The sequence below is a fragment of the Podarcis liolepis genome (genome assembly GCF_965112155.1).
Source record: "Podarcis liolepis genome assembly, chromosome: 13".
NCBI classification, from domain to species: Eukaryota; Metazoa; Chordata; class Lepidosauria; order Squamata; family Lacertidae; genus Podarcis; species Podarcis liolepis.
The window spans coordinates 29,625,477-29,645,225 of NC_139573.1; the positions used below are offsets into that span (position 1 = coordinate 29,625,477).

A 19,749-nucleotide genomic window follows, 5' to 3' on the forward strand; every position below is an offset into this window, starting at 1 on the left:
GAAGGAAGTACTTCTTTACATAGTACATAGTTAAACAGAGGAATTTGCTATCACAAGCTGCAGCAATGGCCACCAACTTGGCCAGCTTCAAAAGAAGGTCTTAAAAAAATTCATGGGAGATAAGGCTATAAATGGTTACGAAGTATTTGTGGGTTAAACCACAGAGCCTAGGGCTTGCCAATCAGAAGATCGGCAGTTTGAATCCCCACAACGGGGTGAGCTCCTGTTGCTTGGTCCCTGCTCCTGCCAACCCAGCAGTTCGAAAGCACGTCAATGTGCAAGTAGATAAATAGGTACCGCTCCGGCAGGAAGGTAAATGGTGCTTCCGTGCGCTGCTCTGGTTTACCAGAAGCGATTTAGTCATGCCGGCCACATGACCTGGAAGCTGTACGCCAGCTCCCTTGGCCAATAAAGCGAGATGAGCGCCGCAACTCCAGAGTCGGCCATGACTGGACCTAATGGTCAGGGGTCCCTTTACCTTTTACCTCACTCCCAAAGCAGCCCAGGGCAGCAAACACACCAATACCGTTAGAAATATTCTATAATTACGTTCTCCCAGCCCAAATATTTTCAGGGTTGCCAGGATCAGCATCTTTCAGTCGTCAAATGCCTGCATGAACAGGGATGTTTTTAAATTCTTCCTGAAAGTCCGTAATGAGGGAGACAGACACACCTCACTAGGGAGGACATTCCAGAAATGGGGTCCTGAGAAGGTTGATCTTGATACTATCTCCAATGTCAAAGGCAGCAGGCCTCTGAATACCAGTTGCTGGAAATCCAAAGTGGGAATAGGGTCATTGTGCTCATATCCTTCTTGTGGACTTTCCTGAGTTGTGGGGTTCGCCACTGTGAGAATAGGACACGGGACTAGGTGTGCCTTTGGTCTGACCCAGTAGGGCACTTCTGACGCCCCCTACCATTCCCTTGCAATGTTTCAGGAGGCCCAAGGGGGCCTGTACCTATTAAATAGTGGGTGGACATAGCAGACGACACAGAGATTTCTCCAAGTAGTTCTTTATAAGTAAGCTGGAACTGAACTGAACTGAACTGAACAGCATGCAGCTCAGCCAGCCTGCTTTTATAGGCAGCCGGCTGTCAACACTGTAACACTGTTTCCTGCCTAAATTGACTGATGTGGACCTGAGTGAAAACTATATACACGATACCCCTGGTGGCCAGGGTGAGAACTTCAATACATAACAATACCCAAGGAAATGGATCAAAATCCTTTCCCACATGCCAGGCTCCCTATTTTCTCAGGTGATGTAGAAAAAGTTCCCTCAGAGCTGGTTCAAGACATTTTGCCGCCTGAGGCGAAGCAGGAATTGCTCCCCAAGTCAGTGTGTGTCGCATCCAAGACCAGGCAATATAGTTCGGCACCTGAGGCAAAAAAACAAAACCCACCTCTCCCTTCCTCTGAGAGTAAAATAATAATAATAATAATAATAATAATAATAATAATAATAATAATAATGAAACAACCAAACATTTGCTGCTCTTTCACGACACCTGTGTTTTATTCCTGAAAGTAGACAATTTAAAACCACTGTCTAACGGTGCAAGGTTGCAGGGGAAGGTTTTCCAGGATCAGCACCCACTGAAAAAAAGTTACTACGACTTCTGGTGCTTTGTGGGGCAGAGGGTGAGATTGTTTAGCTACAAATAAGTAAGTTGAGCAGTGAGGAGACAGCAGACACTCAGGCAGTCTAAAGAGCCAGTCCTAAAGCAGTATTAATTCCAAAAGCAATCCTTTTTCCCTTTGCTTCCCTTTCCCACGGCTGCTTCCAACCAGCCAGCTACAGATCTTGGGCTCGTCCTTTATGTGTTTACCCAGCTCTGCATAAGTGGATGATGCGGTGTCCATACAAATCCCAGTGCAGTAGCCACCAGCTATCAATGGCCATTAAGCAAGGACCTCTTGCCATCCATCTGCACAAAAGCATCAAGAGAAGGTGACTCTGCAAGACAGAATAGTATGCCCTATAAGCAGGGCTGGTTTTGAGACATTTGGGCCAATTTGTCCTGGCACCCACTTATATCAAGGTAAGAGTAATATTTGGAAACCCCCACCCAAAAAAAGTGCAGCCTACAGCAATGTGTCATCCCTACCTACATCCCTGATTTTCCCCAGTTCTGTGGTTAACGTGCAAAGTGGGGTGCAAAAATCTTTCCTACAGTGAGACCCCTGAATCCCATGTCTGTTCTTGCTTGAATAGCAGTTTATGGCTTTCCTCTTGCTTCTGCTGCAGTTCAAGGGAACTGGCATCTAGAACCAAGTGTTCTTCCTTTTTAAAAAGATTTTGTATTAAGAATTTCCTGTAATACAGTAAAATTGCGACTGCTCCAAGTGTTCTTTTTGACAGGGACAAGAGACCAAGCTCTCATTAGCGGCTCCTTTTCTGGGTGATGGATGGGGTCCTTTTGGTCTTCCCCTTGCAGCAATGCTCCTCCTGGGAATTTGGGGATCCAGCCTCATAGTGGCCTTTGATCCTGAGGCCAGTGGCAGAAGCCGGAGTGTGCTTTCACTCCAACTCATCAGCCCAAGGTCGTGCTCTCGATTACCGTATTTTTTGCTCTATAAGACTCACTTTTTCCCTCCTAAAAAGTAAGGGGAAATGTGTGTGCGTCTTATGGAGCGAATGCAGGCTGCGCAGCTATCCCAGAAGCGAGAACAGCAAGAGGGATTCCTGCTTTCACTGTGCAGCGATCCCTCTTGCTGTTCTCGCTTCTGAGATTCAGAATATTTTTTTTCTTGTTTTCCTCCTCCAAAAACTAGGTGCGTCTTGTGGTCTGGGGCGTCTTCTAGAGCGAAAAATACGGTAGTTTTCCCTGCATCGTTTGTAACAAAGCTGGAGAACACTCCAGTGGACTGGAAGGATGAGGGTGTTGGGGAAAAAGAGAAGAAAAGAAATCCAGCAAAAAATAATAATAATTCATAATGTATTCTTACTAGGTTAAAAAAAAGACAACCAGTTTCCTAAAAGCAGTTCCCAACATAAAAAAGCTAGCATTTCAGGGAGAAAGATTCCAGCCCAGTCCATTTGCTGCTGGGCTAGTTTTCTTCTTGCAATGATTATGATTAGTAGTAGTAGTGTTTCTCTTTATGATGAGGATGAATTTACATAGAGAACTATTAAAACAACAACAACAACAACAACAACAACAACTAGGATTCCTTACTATCAGTCTGGATTGGAACAGTCCTTTCTCACCTGTTCTGCTGTGTGGGTAGACCTGGCCACTTCTATAGGCAGGAGGGCAAGCTTTGGGAGATAATGTAATCCTATCCTTATGTTCACACAAGTTGTTTCATAACACCTGCCCTCCCCAAGCCCAACCTAGGTATAGAACAGGAGAACGCCAAGGCTAAACTCAACCTCTTCATTCTGTAAGCTAGCTGTTAATACATGGAAATACCGTATATATTTTTTGATAAAAATTATTTGTCTGGTTAGATACTTGGTTTATTTATTTAGTTAATACAAAACAATTTTTATACTGTTCTTGAAAACAGCAGAGACCACAAAAACGTATTTCCACCCCCCACCCCAGTAATCAACAAATTTCAACAAAGGAAGACTAAATCAACAAAGGAAGACTAACGTTTAGTTGTCTAACGGTGCCCATGCAACGAACAAGAAAATCTGAAGGTTCCTAGAGAGAAAATTGCAGCCACATTGCCCCCTACTACTATCCTGCTGCTGTCACACGGCTGTGAGCTAAGCCATGGTTTGGTTTAGCATTACATCTGAACGTGGGCTTATAGTTTATCTCACTCTGGCAAAACCATAATAAGCCAAAGCTTGTTCTATGGATAAGCTGTAGCTAAGGTTTGTTCTATGGCTTACTGCTCATAGGTTGCCCGGGAGAGATAAACCATGAGCTTGGGTTTGAGAGTAGCAGGAAGGCAAACCACGAGTGAAGTGACTTTCTAGGAACCCACATCCTTACTCATTCATGCGAAGCCACGGTTTGGCTGAGCATTATGCACAAACTGGACTGGTGAGCATCATGGCTGAGTGGGGGGATTTGAAGCCTGGTCTCTGAGACTCTGATCACTATATGGCATTGGCTTTCCATGCACTTAGCTACAAATCAACCATCATGTCAGGGAGGGAACTAATTATGACAAACTTTGGGCAACGATTATAAACATGGTTTATCTAATTTATAATGACAGGGAGGTAGCATTTATTTATAAATTTTGTAAACTTGATTAAATAAATAAAAAAGCTCTCCAAGTGAAATTATAGATAAAAACACAGCTGAAATCCAGAAACCAGTTAAAAGCAAATTTACATAAAGCCATCATGGTGCAAAACAAAGATAAAACCTATAACCAACAAATCTGGGAACTAAATCATGTGTCTTGCTGATAGGCTTCCTGAAACAGAAAAAGTTTTCAGTAGGCTTCTAAAACAACGTAATGAGGGGGCCTGTCTGGTATCAATGGGTAGTCATTTCCAAAGTACCCGTGCCGTCGCACTAAAAGATCGACTGCTCATAAATGCGACATGGACAGTATGTGGCACTTTAAAAGTGAAAGTTCCATAAGCCAAAGCAAGACAGCTGCTTAAGTAAACTGGTCCCAAGTCATTAAGGGTTTAAATACCAAAGAGGAATAACGCTGAGAACAGTCCAGTAACGAATCAGTAGCCAATGCAGATCGTTGCAAGGAAGTATAAAATGCTGGTAGGATCTTACTTCCTGATCAACTTCAAAGGAAGCCCCACATAGAGTGCATTGCAATAATCCGGTCTTGCGAGTTCCCAGTGCCTCCTGTGATCAGGTTATCCTGGTCCAGGAATAGTTGGACCAGCTGAAGATGGTGAAAGGCACTCCTAGTTGCTGAGGCCACTTGAGCCTCAAATGACAAAACATGGCACCCTCAGGAATAGAAATCACCCAGGCAACAGACCACTTTATCCAACACAAAATGTAAAAAGCAGTTTTAAACTACTGATTTGTGGCAACCTTGTGGCTAGTCAAAGGCTTTTCATTTGATGAATATGTAACCCCTGTAATAAGCCAAGTGTTGGAAGTGCCTTAAAAATGTGGAGACAACCGTACAGCGAATTTTCGCTTTAGCTAACGTGTTTTGGAGTCAAACTAATACCCAGATAGAAAGTTGTTTGGCATATTCTCTTTACCTAGAGACATTACTAGGTTTTAAAACCATCTATGTAAATGAGCTAATTCAGCTAAAGACACAGGGGTTTTATTATATACCAGCCTCTGCTTTATATCAGATTTTTGGACTACAGTTCCCATCAGCCCCAAGGCAACACAGCAGCCTATATAATTGTGACTGTGAAGATACTGTATGCAAGATAATGGGGGCAATCTGTTGTATACTTCTTAAAGAGAGCTAGCTGCTTGAGGAGATGTGAAGTATGATCTGGCACTAATGTCAAATCTGGTCAGCTATGTGAAAGTAAGAGGGGGGCGGAATATGAAATGGCTGAGAGACCATTACCATTTATTAATTTCTGGTTTGCAAACAGTAGATTTCCACATATGGGTGCTTCCTTCCTTAACTTGGCTACTATTTGTGGTGCGTCCGTTTTTCTGCATTATTGTTCCAGCAATTCTTTTTAAAAACAAAAGGGTAACAGTTTTTAAATCTAACATACATTTTAACCAACACAGGTATTACATTTCAACCACAGAACCAGGAAATGCAATCCATTTAAATCAAATTTAAGCAAAACACCTGAAAACAGCCCAGGTCACTGAAACTCACATTCCGCAGGAGGGGACGAAAGGAAGTTCCCATTGCACAAATAGGGTTAGCTGTGAAAAAGTAATGATTGGAGTCCTGCTAACTAAAATCTTGGATTTTTTCCCCCAAGTACATTATGAAGATCAGAGCCCATTACTCTATTTACTCATCGACCCACAGGATATATCTTTTTTAAAAAAAAAAAATTACTCCCCTTTCTCAATTTGCGTTAATGGCCACACCTTTAATTCCATCGGAGGAATTTCCCCAAACTTCCTATAAATACCCCTAATGGCTGAAGGATCTTTTCACACTCCCCTTTGGACACAGAAGCAGCCAAGCCTCTCCTGCTCCTGGTGTGTTCCTTCCCGGCAGAAGTACAGGCAAGCCGTCATCCGGCATCTCGAGAGGAGGAGGGAAAAAAAGTGGGAGGAGGTCCAGCGCAAAGAGATTCCAAGGCTTTTGAAGGATGAGCTCAGAACGAAGTAAGTAGAACTTTGGTCAGCCCGTTCTAGGCGCCTGGCGCAGAGGTCGAGAGAGCTGGTAAGTTGCATGCTTTGGGACAAGCGCAGCTGGATTTTGTTATTTATAAGGAGGGTAAATCTATTTACCTACTCCCTGTTTCCAGTGGCTTAGCGTGGGGGGTGCAGGGGGGGGGGCGGCCGCACCGGGCGCAACATCTGGGGGTTAGGATTAGGGGGCGCAAATCCACGGGTTAGGGGGCGCAAATTACTTGCCTTGCCCCGGGTGCTGACAACCCACGCTACGCCACTGCCTGTTTCATACATTTGTGGGGCGGATGGGAAAGGAGGAAGGGTCTCAGGTTTAGCAGAAGAGTTCTCTCCCAACTCCCCAACTCTGCGTTACGCCTAAAAGAGCAGGTTTTCTTATGGAAAGGATGGTGGGCTGTTAGGTTTAAAGTGGTTAAGGTAAAACCAGCTTGGAGAGATTTTTGAAGGCTAATAAACCTTGGGCTTGTTCGTTTGTTTAGGTCTTCTCTGAGAGCAAGGGGCCGATTCCTGTTTTTAGTCTTAAAAGGGCAGGGAGACTACTCTTCGCTCAGATTTCCCAGCCTCCCTATTTAATCCACGGGCTCCAGAAGAAAAGCCAAGTTCTTTCAAAAGTTATTCTCGGTTATATTTCGTATCGTTCCTCAAACGAGCTCGAAGGAGACACTTTTTAAGTTTCACAAGAGGTCCCTGTGACTTTTAGGAAAGGCGGAACAGCGTTAACCTCTGGAACTGCCTGCCGCATGATTCCCTGATCTCCACACTACTTTAGCAGTCCTTTTCGGGGTCTTGAATTTGCTTTCTAATTTACTTTCAAGTCTGCGAGTGGAGCTCTCGATCTCCCGGCAGATTGCAATAAAAACCGGCCAGGATTCACTCCGGCTTGCTTTAGCAAACAAACGACGGCAGCAAAACTCCACCCTAAATTGCACTGCAGAGTCTTTGCGCGGAGGACTGGGAGCGCGGTTTAGTTTTGGTACTCGAAACAACTTCCAGGGGCGAGAGTTAAATTCTCAAGGTGCTTTCTTTTCCACCCGGCTCAGACTACTTATTGAAAACACAAGGACGCACACACCCCTCCGCACCCTCGCAAGCCTGAAGTCCGCCGCCTCTAGTAGCTAAAAAGTGATTTGCCACGGGCCACCCAATCGAGCCGAAACCACGCCCCGCGCGCAGGCGCGTCTCGGGGGCTGCCGCTTCCACGCCGCTTTTTAAAGCAAAGGGCGGCGGGCCAGAAACTTCGGAATCGGGATGTGTATAAGAGATAGTTTGATCCTCTGGGTGGGGTTGGGTGTCCCCCCCCTCGCGACTCTTTTCCCATCTCCAACCCTTAACAGGAGCATAAACTAACGCGCCCCAGTTCTGTTTTACGCTCGAGTAGGGACTTTTGGATTTTTTCCCACGCATCCTAAATGTGTGGAGAGGGGGATTTAAGACTTCTCCATGGGGCGGCGGCTTCTTATTTGAGAAAATAACTAGTGTATGCGCGAATTGCCAGCTCCGCCTCCCCCACTAATGAATTTATTTGCAAAAAATAAAAAGCCGCCAAAATGGACTGAGCAAGGAGATGATTTACTGCGAGGAGAAGGGAGAACAAAAAATTCGGCAAAATTACCCGCTGTGGCCCGGCAGCAACACGTGGAAGCGGGAGTGCTTTAGCTACTTCCTCCGCCTGCCGGAAGATAAACGTGACCCAAGGGGAGATCCCTCCAAAGGAACGAGATCCCTTCCTTTAAACCTCTCTCCTATTTGTGCGTAATCAGCCGGTAGAGCATGAGGCGCTTGATCTCGGGGTTGTGGGTGCGAGCCCCACGTTGGGCCAAAGATTCCTGCGTTGCATGGGGTTGGACTAGATGACCCTGGTGGTCCCCTCCAGCTGTACAATTCTATGATCTAAATACTGTACAGGACTTCTCCCTCTCCTCCTTGCCTAGTGTGGACCAGCGCTTTGGGGACCGAACTCCAGTTAAAATAGAATGTAGGTTTGCGTTTTAATATTCTTGGAAGTATCAACCCATATTGGGCAGAATATTTGCTGTATCACGCTAGGCCAGCCAGCAAAAGCCTTTCCTTTTGTGTCTCTTAAGGTAAAGGTAAAGGGACCCCTGACCATTAGGTTCAGTCTTGACCGACTCTGGGGTTGCGGCACTCATCTCGCTTTATTGGCCGAGGGAGCCGGCGTATAGCTTCCGGGTCATGTGGCCAGCATGACTAAGCCGCTTCTGAACCAGAGCAGCGCATGGAAATGCCGTTTACCTTCCCACCTATTTATCTACTTGCACTTTGATGTGCTTTCAAACTGCTAGGTTGGCAGGAGCAGGGACCGAGCAACGGGAGCTCACCCCGTCACGGGGATTCAAACTGCCGACCTTCTGATTCTGATTGGCAAGTCCTAGGCTCTGTGGTTTAACCCACAGCACCACCCGCGTCCCACTTTGTGTCTCTTACTATTGATTAAATTGAAAGCTTAAAATACAGGCCAGGGGGCTTGGAACTTCTCTGAGGGCCATGTTGGCACAGCCTTCCATCTTTCTTGTAGCTATGGCTCTAGATGAGTAGCACATCTAGCTCCCCAGTTTTGTAACTGAAAGTGGGTGAGTGACCCTTGGATTAAAGATGGAAAATGAGTGTAAATTTATATTATTATTTTTTAAAAACCCATGTGTTTCTAAATCATGCTTTTCCTGAACTTCTTTGAAAGGTATTCCTTCCTGTCATGTAGGAAGATGAAATGCCCTTAAAAGGGGGAGTGGGAGCCTGGGAGATCTGACCTGCAGGATGCAGCCCACTGGGAAGTTCTCTTGTACAACCTCATGGAGCCAGTGATACTAGTGCTGGATTAATTTATATCAGTGAAACTATTCTTCCATTGTTCCACTGACTATATGACCTCATTCATTCTCTCTCTCCCTCCTCCAGATGTTATTTTCCCCCTGATCAGCATTGCACTGTGGGGATTGATGTGCTCAGCTACACCCCTGCCAGAGACTTCCGGGTACCCAGACTCCGTCCTTGACAATTTGGAATTTGTGCTTAGGATTAGGAAGGATGTTGCTAAAATGAAGAATGATCTGGTGAGTTGTTGCGAGCAGAAGAGGAAAATGCTGGGCAAGGAATATTGCAGAGATGAAGGTGTACAAGTTTGTCTAGAGCAGCCTTTTTCAACTTGGTGCCCTCCGGGTGTTTTGGAACTACAAATCCCATCAGCCCCATCCAAGTGTGGTCAGGGGTGATGGGTGCTGTAGCCGAACAACACTCAAAACCCAACAGGTTGGATTAGGCTGCTCACGATCAAAGCCTATATCCACAGCTTATGCACACTGGCAGAAGCTGTGGGTTTAGGCAGCTATCTAAAAGGGATGTCTTGATCAATGATATAAAAAACTTCCTGAGAAATCCTGAAGGACCAATTCCAGTTCTCCATTTTACCCACCTTTTAAAAATGTGTCAGCTCCTTGAAACTACCGCTGTGAATCTCAAAAGTACAAATATCGACTGATGATCCCCCCCAAATATTGTGCCAGGATGGGTTTGAGCAAAAGGTGGAGCCCAGTCCTGAAAAACTGCCTAATTTATCCTGTATATAACACACCTCCCCAGTAACATAACAACTTGGAAAGTGATTGTGCCCTGACAGTTATTATTTTGCAGCTCTTGGCTTTGAACCACTGTAAACTCCAATACAAATAACTTATTCCCATCGAGCTGAGTTCTCGGATAAACAAAATAGTTGGCAAGTTGTTCTGGTATGGGACTCCGTTCCCGGCATTTCCTTGAAATTGCAGCTTGCCCCGGAGACTTAACCTCATAGAGAGCGTAGCTTTCTCCCTTCTAGCATTGTGGAAGTCTCTCCTGGCCCTGGCCCCATTTAATCTGAACAAATGGCATTGATCCTACCTTTCCCAGCATTTGTGAGGTTGTGCCAACCTGGAAAGGTCACCTTCCCTCAGTGACAAAAGGATAAAAATTGTTTGCAGACAGTGAATAAAGCTTTGGCATTCTCGTTGGCTTCCCTCAGAGGGCGGAGGGGCTACTTTGACTAGATCTGTCAAATTATCGTAAAAATGCATTTAATCCTCCTCTTATCCAAGCCTAACTTAAACCGGAAGAAAAATCACGCTGTGATGAATGCCAATATTTGCTGCTCAGTCTGCCACCCTTTGGCTAGAATCAGATTCTTTGGTTTGGGTTTTGGGTGTGTGATATGTGCGTGTTGATGCTTTCAGCAGTTTCAGTGTGGCATAATTTACTCCAATTTTGTTATGAAAAAAGGCAGAGGTTTCTGCAGGTCTCTTTCCAAACACTAGAAATAGTATTCATCAGTCTCTTCGTCTGACTTCTGAGAGTTCATGCACTTGAGAGCATAACTTAGCTTCCTATCATAAGGACTGGAAACTGGGTGGTTTGCAAACGCTGCACTCATAAGTTATAACCATTCTGCACTACTGTAGTGTTCCTATAGAATTCACACCTCCCTTTATTCTATGAAATAATTTACTGCTGCATTCCAAGTGATCCCATAGATGTTGATCTGTCTATTGACATGTAGTCCTTTACTATGGACTCCTTATTCAAGTGAAGGCACTAAATAACAGGGCACGTTAGGTTCTTGTGAGAGCAGGGCAGAGACAAGGTCTTGCATTAACAGAATGAGTAGATAAGGTTTCTGTACTCTTACGAACTACAAGGCTGGGTGGTGGGCAGCAAGTATTGGGGAGCCCTTGCCCTTCCTGGTAGTATCACCAATTCCTTTTTAAAATACTGTAAAATATACAGGTGGTGGGAGCTCATGGGGTTGCCAGTAGGGAACAAGCAAGCTATATGTCTGTATTGGCTACTGGGGCCTTTGTCTCTTCTGACCTCAACTCCTTGTTTCTCCCTCCTCCTGCTGCCCACAGCGTAAAGAATTCAGGCTTGGCAGTGACAACGAACTGCAACTGGTGCAGGAAATCCTGCGCATTGAGCAAGTTGATTATTCCCATTGTCGGAGAGACCTCTGTAACAAGGTATGTAGAAGCCACCGTCCGGTAACAAGCCCTAAGCAGTTATATTTCCCGTTCCTGTTAACGTGCAATTATATTTCCCGCCTGTTCCCACCGCCCCAGAAAGTTCCAGGTGGGAAAACAACAAGAATTCAAGAAGGTAGGAGGGAGCTTTGCAATATCTGTTTACAAATAATGCAGGCAGCAACTGGTGGAAGGAAGCCAGAACCAAAAGGAGTGTTGGGTCCTCAAAGAAGTGAGCAAGCGGCTTCCTGCCCGCCTACCAGCTTTGGAAACTTCTTGCCAGGCTCCACACCTCCAGCTTCTTCCCACATTTATTTCTCATGTCTGCTATGAGAAACAGCAAGTGTCTGTCATTTCTCCATTTTTCTTTTAGCTATAAAGCTGTAGGGAAATGCTTAGAGAACTGAGGCCATTTCATTTGGGGGACAAAATGATAGCACAGTTATAACATGGACAATGGCCAGTTTGTGACACCCTCTGTGAGCCCCATCCTTAAGTGAGCCTGCCTCCTCGTTGCAATAGGTCTAGGGGGCTCTTGCAAATGCCCCCCACCTTGCTTTGGGCGTGGTCCTTCAGCAAATGCCTGACTGTTCCTCCAATGCAATGTGTGTGGATGAGCAGGGTCTGTGGCAATAATTCTATGTGTTTTGCATGCCTTATAATTCATGTCAAAATCTTGGTTAAGATTGGCAGTCCACGCTTGACGTAGTAGTTGCCTGGCCGACTGCCAAAAATACACTTTTGAGGGTTAAGGGGGAATTCCTGTTGGTAACCAAACCAGATGTCATCCATTTCCCCTGGTGCTGCAATCGTGACTCGGCGCGTTTGCAGGTTAAGCAATGAGCCAGCAAAGTAAAGGATTGAGTGGATAAGATCAGCTATGTACTTAACAGAAGGGCTTGCTCATGAGAAACAGAAGGATCTGCCTTTTCTGATTGCGAAAGGGTGGGGTTGGCGGGAACATAACTTTAGAAGAGGAAAGAATCTCAGGGGCATCTAGACAGCCATGTGAAAAACTGTAGCATTACGATTTCCAGGGGGTAGCTCTGTTTGTTGGAAGCAATAAAATGAGTTTTATGGCACATTTAAAGTATGCTGTACTTGACTAATTTTGGACAAACTAGTTATGTGGAGGTGAATCTTTTTAGGTGGCAATGTGATGCTTTGCCAGGGTGGGGACTCCTCATTCTGGGCGTAGCACTGGACCTCTGCCCCCAAAGTCCAGCCCTGATGGCTTCACTGCATTTATAATGGCACAAACTTTTGTGGATTAGAGCCCACTGCACCAGAATATCTAGCATTAGTATGTTCACTGATATATTGGACAACTTTATTACAAATCAACTAGGAGCATTCTCTCTACTGACTTATAATAATGACTTCCCTCGCCACCAGCACAATAAAATTGCTGGTTATAGGTGCAATCTTAGTTTTACACCCACACACACCCCTCTTCCCAAATGAATGCCTATGTGCCACATGGATTCTGTTTATATTCAATACATGTTTTCTCTTTAGAACTACATAGGCACATTCAGTTGAGCATGGACTATGAAATTGGTAGCAATCAGCAAATTAAAACAAATTACACTTTAAGGCTGGTTGTTAAAAATCACTGAGGCTAATGTGTATCTAATCTAGAAGCCCTGCCCACTCATTACAAAGTTTGGTTATAGTTAACCAGTGGCAAAGGAAGAAGACTCCATACATGCTCAAATACCCAAATACTCTGCCCTGGGTCCCCTCCTAGCACTCAAAATGAGTTCTGAGGCTGATCACTCAAATGAGGTTTGGTGAGGGGGTACCCTTTTCCAGGGGATATTCGGGCACACCTCTGTAACATGTTGTGTATTCAACTTCTCAAGAAGAGAGGAATATTACCAAATAGCCAATAAGATAAGAGCATGCAGAGAGAAAAAATCCCCTTCATGTTTTCTTAGCACACAGCAAATATTTCTTAACAATCTTATTGCTGCGAAAGCTTGAGCAATAACATAGATGTTGGACTCTATGCCTTTGTACGTAAGGAATGTCAATGTCTTGGCTTGCCTACTATGGGAAAACTTTTTCTTCTCTTGCCACTTCTTCTGAGGAACCCTCTTAATTTTCCCACCTTAAGTTAATATTTAAACCTGTAGCCTTTTTCCGCTTTGTTCTCTGGCAGGGGAAACTGAGCCTTCCCCTTTATACCAACTTGAACTGTTCATTTGTTCTTCTGCTCTCTCTCTCTCTCCACCACATATGATCAAACTGAGCCACTTCTAATATCTCATCTCACATGGTTTTACTTATACTCACAACACACCCTAAATTGGGTTGCTGTGTATTGTGTTTTAAGAGTTTAAACTGGTTTGAGAGGCATTGCTTTCAGTGATCCACATCAGGTGTGAAGAAATTTGTGTCCCTACAGAAATACAGCTCCCATAATCTCTGGCCATTGGCTGTGTTTGCTCTGGTTCATGGGAATTGTAGTTCCATAAAAGAGCCTACCTGGAAGCACATTTCTGCCTTGCTGTAATGATCTTGCTCTGTAGTTGCAAAAATGGATTGACTGTATCTTAACTGCCCTGAGAATGAATGTCCTAAATAATTTAAACAAGCCCCCTTTTTAAAATACTGTCTACACTCTGGATGTGAAAAATGGTGGTCTCCAGCCTAAATGGGAACCAGGAAAAGTTGTGTGTGCGAGCGAGAGAGAGAGAGAGAGAGAGAGAGAGAGAGAGAGAGAGATCTATCCAGACAAAAGCTGTAACCCTTCTTCCCCGCCCTTAAATCTTGTTCTTGCAGGAGGATTGCTTCAACCAGATACAGACAGGCCTCAGCACCTACCAGCACAGCCTCTCACACGTTGCCCAGATCCTGCCAAGTTTCTCTGAGAAAGTGACTGGCCTCCAGCTGGACCTCTCAAACCTCTCCACCAACATCCACCGGCAGGTGAGAAGCTGGCTTACTACTTGCTCAGCTTGGGCTGAGGGAGGGGGCAGAACAGGTGGGCAGGAGGTGAGAAGAAGCCCTTGCATGCTTGCACCAAGTTCTGTGGGAGCAGGAATATCCGTAGCCATTTTAGCAGGGTCTGTTGTCTGCACTTCATAGTTGCTTCTCCTCCTGGAAGAGTGGTGATGCCCCTAGTGCTGGCTGCAGTTGCACCAACCCAGATGCATATTCTGGCATGGCTTGTCTTGGCTGCTATTGTCTCGGTGTCTGTTCCACTGAATTCCATGGGCAACACAGAGACAGAATATGGAAGACTAATTGCAGATGAAGACAGTTTCTGAGACAGGCGGCTCATCCCCTCTGCTTCCCTTGGCCTCATTCCTTCTTGATTTCTTTTGGAACATATTGATTAGCATGTCAGGGTATTAATAATACCTCTAGCTGTCATTGTGTCCTTTCTTCAAGGAACACATTATTGTTAAAGGGTGTAATTGTTTAGGGTAATTCCTGCTCATGGAAATTGACGATCCATAATCCCCTTCTCCTCAAGACACAGCCCCAGGAACTTCAGTTCTTCTCCCCTTCTCAGTGTTCCCAATTTCCAGGCATGGGGAGCTTTGTAGCCCTGAAGATGCAATTCCCATTATCCTGGACCGCTTGCCATGCTGGCTGAGGCTGATGGGAATCCCACCCTGATCTAGAGTTCTCTATATTTAATTTTGCGAAGACTGGTACTCTGTATTTCAAGGAATGTTTGATCTCTCTATAGAAAGCTTCTTAGCTTCTCTAAGCTCTGGGGTTGCAAGGTGCAAAAGGGTACCAAGTTAGGCCATCCAGCTGTCAAGAAAAAATGATCCTCTAAGCACTTAGCAAACAGCTGCATTTCAATAACGGATGCAATTTCTCTTCTTCCCACCCCACTTTCTATCTCCCTGCTTCAGATACTTGAGAGTGTGGTGACCGCTGTCACCTTCCCCCAGGGAGAAACCCTGGACTTGCAAAATCAGAGAGCTATTGGAAGTTATCTTGTCGTCCGCAACCTTGAGAAATTCATGGAAGCGATTGCCCGGGCATTGAGGCATTGTTATTCATAATGTGAAGGGCTAGAGGATTCTCCCATAAGACCCTGGAGTGGAAGGGTCCTGTGCATCCTAAGGAGGACCTAATAGGTGATAACAAACTGAAACAAGAGGATGCACTTCTTCTGCCTGGACTCCTCCCAACCTACAGAATTCCAGCCTCCTAACTTTTTATTATTTATTGTATTTATTGTAAAGTTTTAAAAGCCGTTTGTTATCATGCAAAAGCAAGAAAAACAGAAGGCACAAGAATATTTAAAGAAGCAGCAGAACACCAGACGCATCGTTTTTAAAGAAGTCACTCTGTGCCCAGTTTGGTGTTCTGCTGCTATCAGCAGGAAGTGACTCTTGCTAACTGAACTAATCTTTATCTTTTTTATAATCAAAAGTCAAGTAGTCCCACATTCTGATGTCTCTCCAAATTAATTGGTCAGCCTTCTCCATGTTTGGGCATTTAGCATTTCTGTTTGTGCCAAACTAAATTCCTTGGGGTTTTTTTAAACTAGCCTTTTTAAGAGACTGATGCAGGACATCTTTAGCAATCGGGTGTTGTTGTTGTTTTTATCATAGTGTTGACATGAGACTCCTGCAACAACTCCAACTATTGCTATCCTCCAGATGTTGGACTCCAGTTCCCATCAGCCCCAGCTAGCATGACCAATGCTCAGGGATGATGGGAACTGAAGTCAATCCAAGACATTGGCTACTTCTGGAATTGGCTCATCTCAAGCATTTCGTAGAATTGCAATTTTGGATTCGGCTTTTAATGAAATGTATTCTTCCTGCGATGCCAACTTGACATTTGTATGGAAAGATCCTGTTTGCTTTGCTGGATTTCTAGTGAAATATCCTTAAGAATCAATTCCTACAACTGCGTGTTTTTAATTTATTGTGCTTATTTATTTTATTTTTTTATTTATTGTATCTTAAAAACAACCAATGTTCTGCATCTTAAAATTTGCCCTCAGACCTTTAGTCATTTCTCTGGTATTAAGAGTATTTATTACTTATTTAATATTTATACCGATAACTGTCAGATTAACTGTTTGATAAGAACCTTTGTTTATCAAAGGCAAGGGAGTTTCAGCAAGTTTTACATGTGCATCTTGCAACACTTGCAGCCTTGTGGCGCACATGTCAAGATGTATGCAATGTTAAATCACTGTTTAATATTTAAACATTAAGAGTACTGGCTATTGGTAGTCGGACCAAACTGCAGGGGGGTGAACAACAGGAGTATCTAGTTCCCACCTCTGGCAGTCTCCTGGGTACATGCTGGGCTGTGCATCTTCTTGTACTTGTTATAGATAAGTAACACTGAATATGAACCATAAGCACACATACCTCTTGTTGGAGCAGCACCAGTAGATGATAATTCTGAAACTGCTATGAACAGTTGCTGTAAAATCAATGGATCCCTGATTTGGCCAGGGGCTGCCATCTAAATTTCCCACAATCCTCGTGTTGGCGGTATTGTAAGAAACTAAAATGGCAGCTAGACTCCGCTGCCTGGTGAATCATGTAGTACTGGGCCGTAAAATAAAGTTAACACAAACATATGTGCACCAGCCCTTGCAGTTGCATGAAGCAACCCACTTCACCCTGTTGAATGGTAGGGCTGGTCCTGCCTTCACACCACTGATGGGGAACCTGTGGCCAGTTACAGGCTGCTGGACTCCAGCTCCCATCAGCCCCAGCAACTGTAGTCAATAGTCAGGGATGATGGGAGCTGTAGTCCATTAAACCTCTGGAGAGCCATATGTTTCCCCACTCCTGCTTTAGACAGAGAGATGTATCTAGAAACCAAAGCATTAATTGCTCATTTGCTATCTGATTTATTCATGTAATATTCTATGCTAGAGGATGTTTTGTTTTTACTGAGGTTTTTAATAAATGTTAACTTATGATTGTAAACTGTTTTTGTTATTTAAATGAATTTGTTTTACACCAACGTAGATCATCGATCTGTGCAGAATTCCATTTTGTATTTTGTTTAAAATCGCTTTGCAGTTTGCTAGAGAGGTACAAAGTTGCTTGTAGATTTTAGTCCGCCACCAATGCTAACTGTTTTTTCCTTCAAAACTGGACCAGAACTCTTGCTAGCTTCACATTCTTCCATTACAAGCCTCTGCAACAGAAGGCAGCTGGAATGATATGACTTGTAAATGTCATGAGGTGATAAAAAAATATCTGGAATTTGGCTAAGAGCCTAAGCTCAGCTTGAAGCATTCCAGAGCATTTATTTTTGAAGCTGTTTAGATTTTCTGTCGCATCACTGTAGTTGTGCTTTCATTGTAACTGTAAACTGCACTGAACACCCCACACAATTAGAAAAGGCAGGATATAAATACCTATTTATTTGACAATGATGCTAAATGGAATGGACATGGTACTTTTAAATTTTATTTATATTTTTATTTTAAAAGGTAGAAATAATTGGCCACTGGGTCATTGATTAGTGCTTAATATTTCTATTTAGAGTCTCTCAATGCTTCCATTGTAATACCAATCAGGTTTTAATTCTGTTACCACTTCTTCTGAAAATGAATTTTATTTATTTTATTTATTATGATATGGTGTATGCAATTTCTGAGTAGAAATAAAAATCAACATTTGTTCAATCAAAAATGTGGTGTTGAAGTTTATTAATGTGTTGAGACCCAACTGAAGCATGAATGAAAGCAAATGAAGTATTGGAGTAACTAATTCATACGAGGCGGGGTATAAGTTGGGGGAGCTGAGATGTCCCCAGTTAAAAAGTGACATTGTTCACATGCCAAAGACAGGTCTTATGTCTAGTTTCCCCATCTGTAACCTAGGAATAATCATAGGCCACCTTATCGTGAAAACAACTGCGATGATGGATTGAATCCAAAGGCTGGAATTCTACACCCACATGCCTGTGAGCCCTACTGGACTCAATAGGATTTACATCTGGGCAGAAATGTTTTGAAATACACTATCAGATGTTCTTGGGTCCCACTGAAGTCAATGTGAAAATTAAATCACAACTAATTGAAGATGCATAGATTTCAGTGGAATTGTGACTAACAATGCAGTATAACCCGGTATATAATCTATTCAGAAGTAATAATCTCACTTTTCCTTCATTCTTCTTTTCCAGTCACCCTTATTCGGTCCCCATTTGGTTCTCCTTGGGAAGTTTGGGAACCCTCTCCATTCATTTAGGGTTTGAGTTTTTTGGTTTTTTGCTAAAGGGTGGTGTTTTGTTTTTTGGTACTACAAATCTCAGGCTTAGACTGCTACTACTTCCCTTTTCTATGTAGGTGGTGCTGTTTTGGCTATGCTGGTATGAGCAAGTGAAGACTTAAAACTGGAAACAAAAGGAATCATTATCCATTACTCTGTACAGAGAGTAATGCCCCATGAGAGGCTGACAAGGCATCAGATATTTTGTTTAGTGGGTTGAGGGCAGAAATGGGGGGGGGAATGGGGGGTTTGAAACTAAGGCAAGGCAGGGACATTTTCTGAAGAAGCAAAGCAAGGGGCTCATTTTTCAGCCTGAGGGTCGTGTTTCCCCAGGGGTAACCTTACAGGGGCCAAATGCTTGTGGTGAGCAGGGCCAGAGGCAAAAAGGAGGTGTTGCCAGTGTTATAAGGGGGGGGGGACTCCTTTTCCCTTATGGGGTATCCAAGAGCCCGTACAGTGGTACCTCAGGTTACAGACGCTTCAGGTTACAGACTCCACTAACCCAGAAATGGTACCTCCAGTTAAGAACTTTGCTTCAGGATGAGAACAGAAATCACACGGCAGCAGTGAGAGGCCCCATTAACTAAATTGGTACCTCAGGTTAAGAATGGTTTCAGGTTAAGAACGGACTTCCAGAACAAATTAAGTTCTTAAGCAGAGTTACCACTGTATAGAGTCCTTAAGTGGGTTCCCTATTGGTAGGAGAAAATAACAGAGGCCAGCCAGAGAATATTGAGAAGCAAAGCAGCTAGTAAGCCTGATCTTTAATGCAATAGAAAAGTACTGTTGCAACAGGGTCCCCACTCCCCACACACAGGAGGGAGAGAACCCAGATCAGTGGTGCACAAGCCCTTACATAGACTTTGGAAAGTGCCCCCCTGTAGCTCAAGACCACCCCGAAAAACATCATGCATACATCACAGAAGGAGGCGGTCTACAGCAGAAATGCATCACAGGAGGCGGTCTACAGCAGAAATCCTGTCTGCCAGGACATCTTATAACGGTCACTGATTGCTTTACCTGGGCAGTCTGGCCATTCTTTTGTGATGGTTAATAGTTTAGTTCCTGAATCCAGGTCACAGACTCACCCTATTCATACACAAATATGCCCTTGAGACAGGATTTGTAAGCAAACAACAATGGGGAGGCTTTCCTATTTCTCCTTGCAGAGAAATATTTGAGGTCACTGGGAGAGTCAAAATGGCTTTAGGATTGCTCTCCTGTACTATTTCAGACACGTGGTTTATATACTTATGTATGTGTTTGCCTTGTACATTTATGAACATTTA

The 19,749-nt window shown here is 44.0% G+C and overlaps 1 protein-coding gene across 3 annotated transcripts; it reads left to right on the forward strand.

Annotated features, from left to right (window-relative positions):
- Nucleotides 1-3,594: 3,594 nt before the first annotated feature.
- Nucleotides 3,595-17,878, forward strand: CSF3 (colony stimulating factor 3). 3 transcript variants are annotated; one of them, XM_083470329.1, is made up of 5 exons: nt 3,595-6,265; nt 9,151-9,305; nt 11,130-11,237; nt 14,025-14,171; nt 15,113-17,878. In XM_083470329.1, exons 2-5 carry the CDS (start codon nt 9,192-9,194, stop codon nt 15,263-15,265), a joined length of 522 nt encoding a protein of 173 aa, XP_083326455.1. In that variant the 5' UTR covers nt 3,595-6,265; nt 9,151-9,191; the 3' UTR covers nt 15,266-17,878. The 3 variants fall into 3 exon arrangements, with proteins under 3 accessions (XP_083326455.1, XP_083326454.1, XP_083326453.1); XM_083470328.1 differs by having other exon boundaries at nt 3,595-6,207; XM_083470327.1 differs by lacking the exon at nt 3,595-6,265 and having other exon boundaries at nt 8,665-9,305.
- The last annotated feature ends 1,871 nt before the right edge of the window (nt 17,879-19,749 follow it).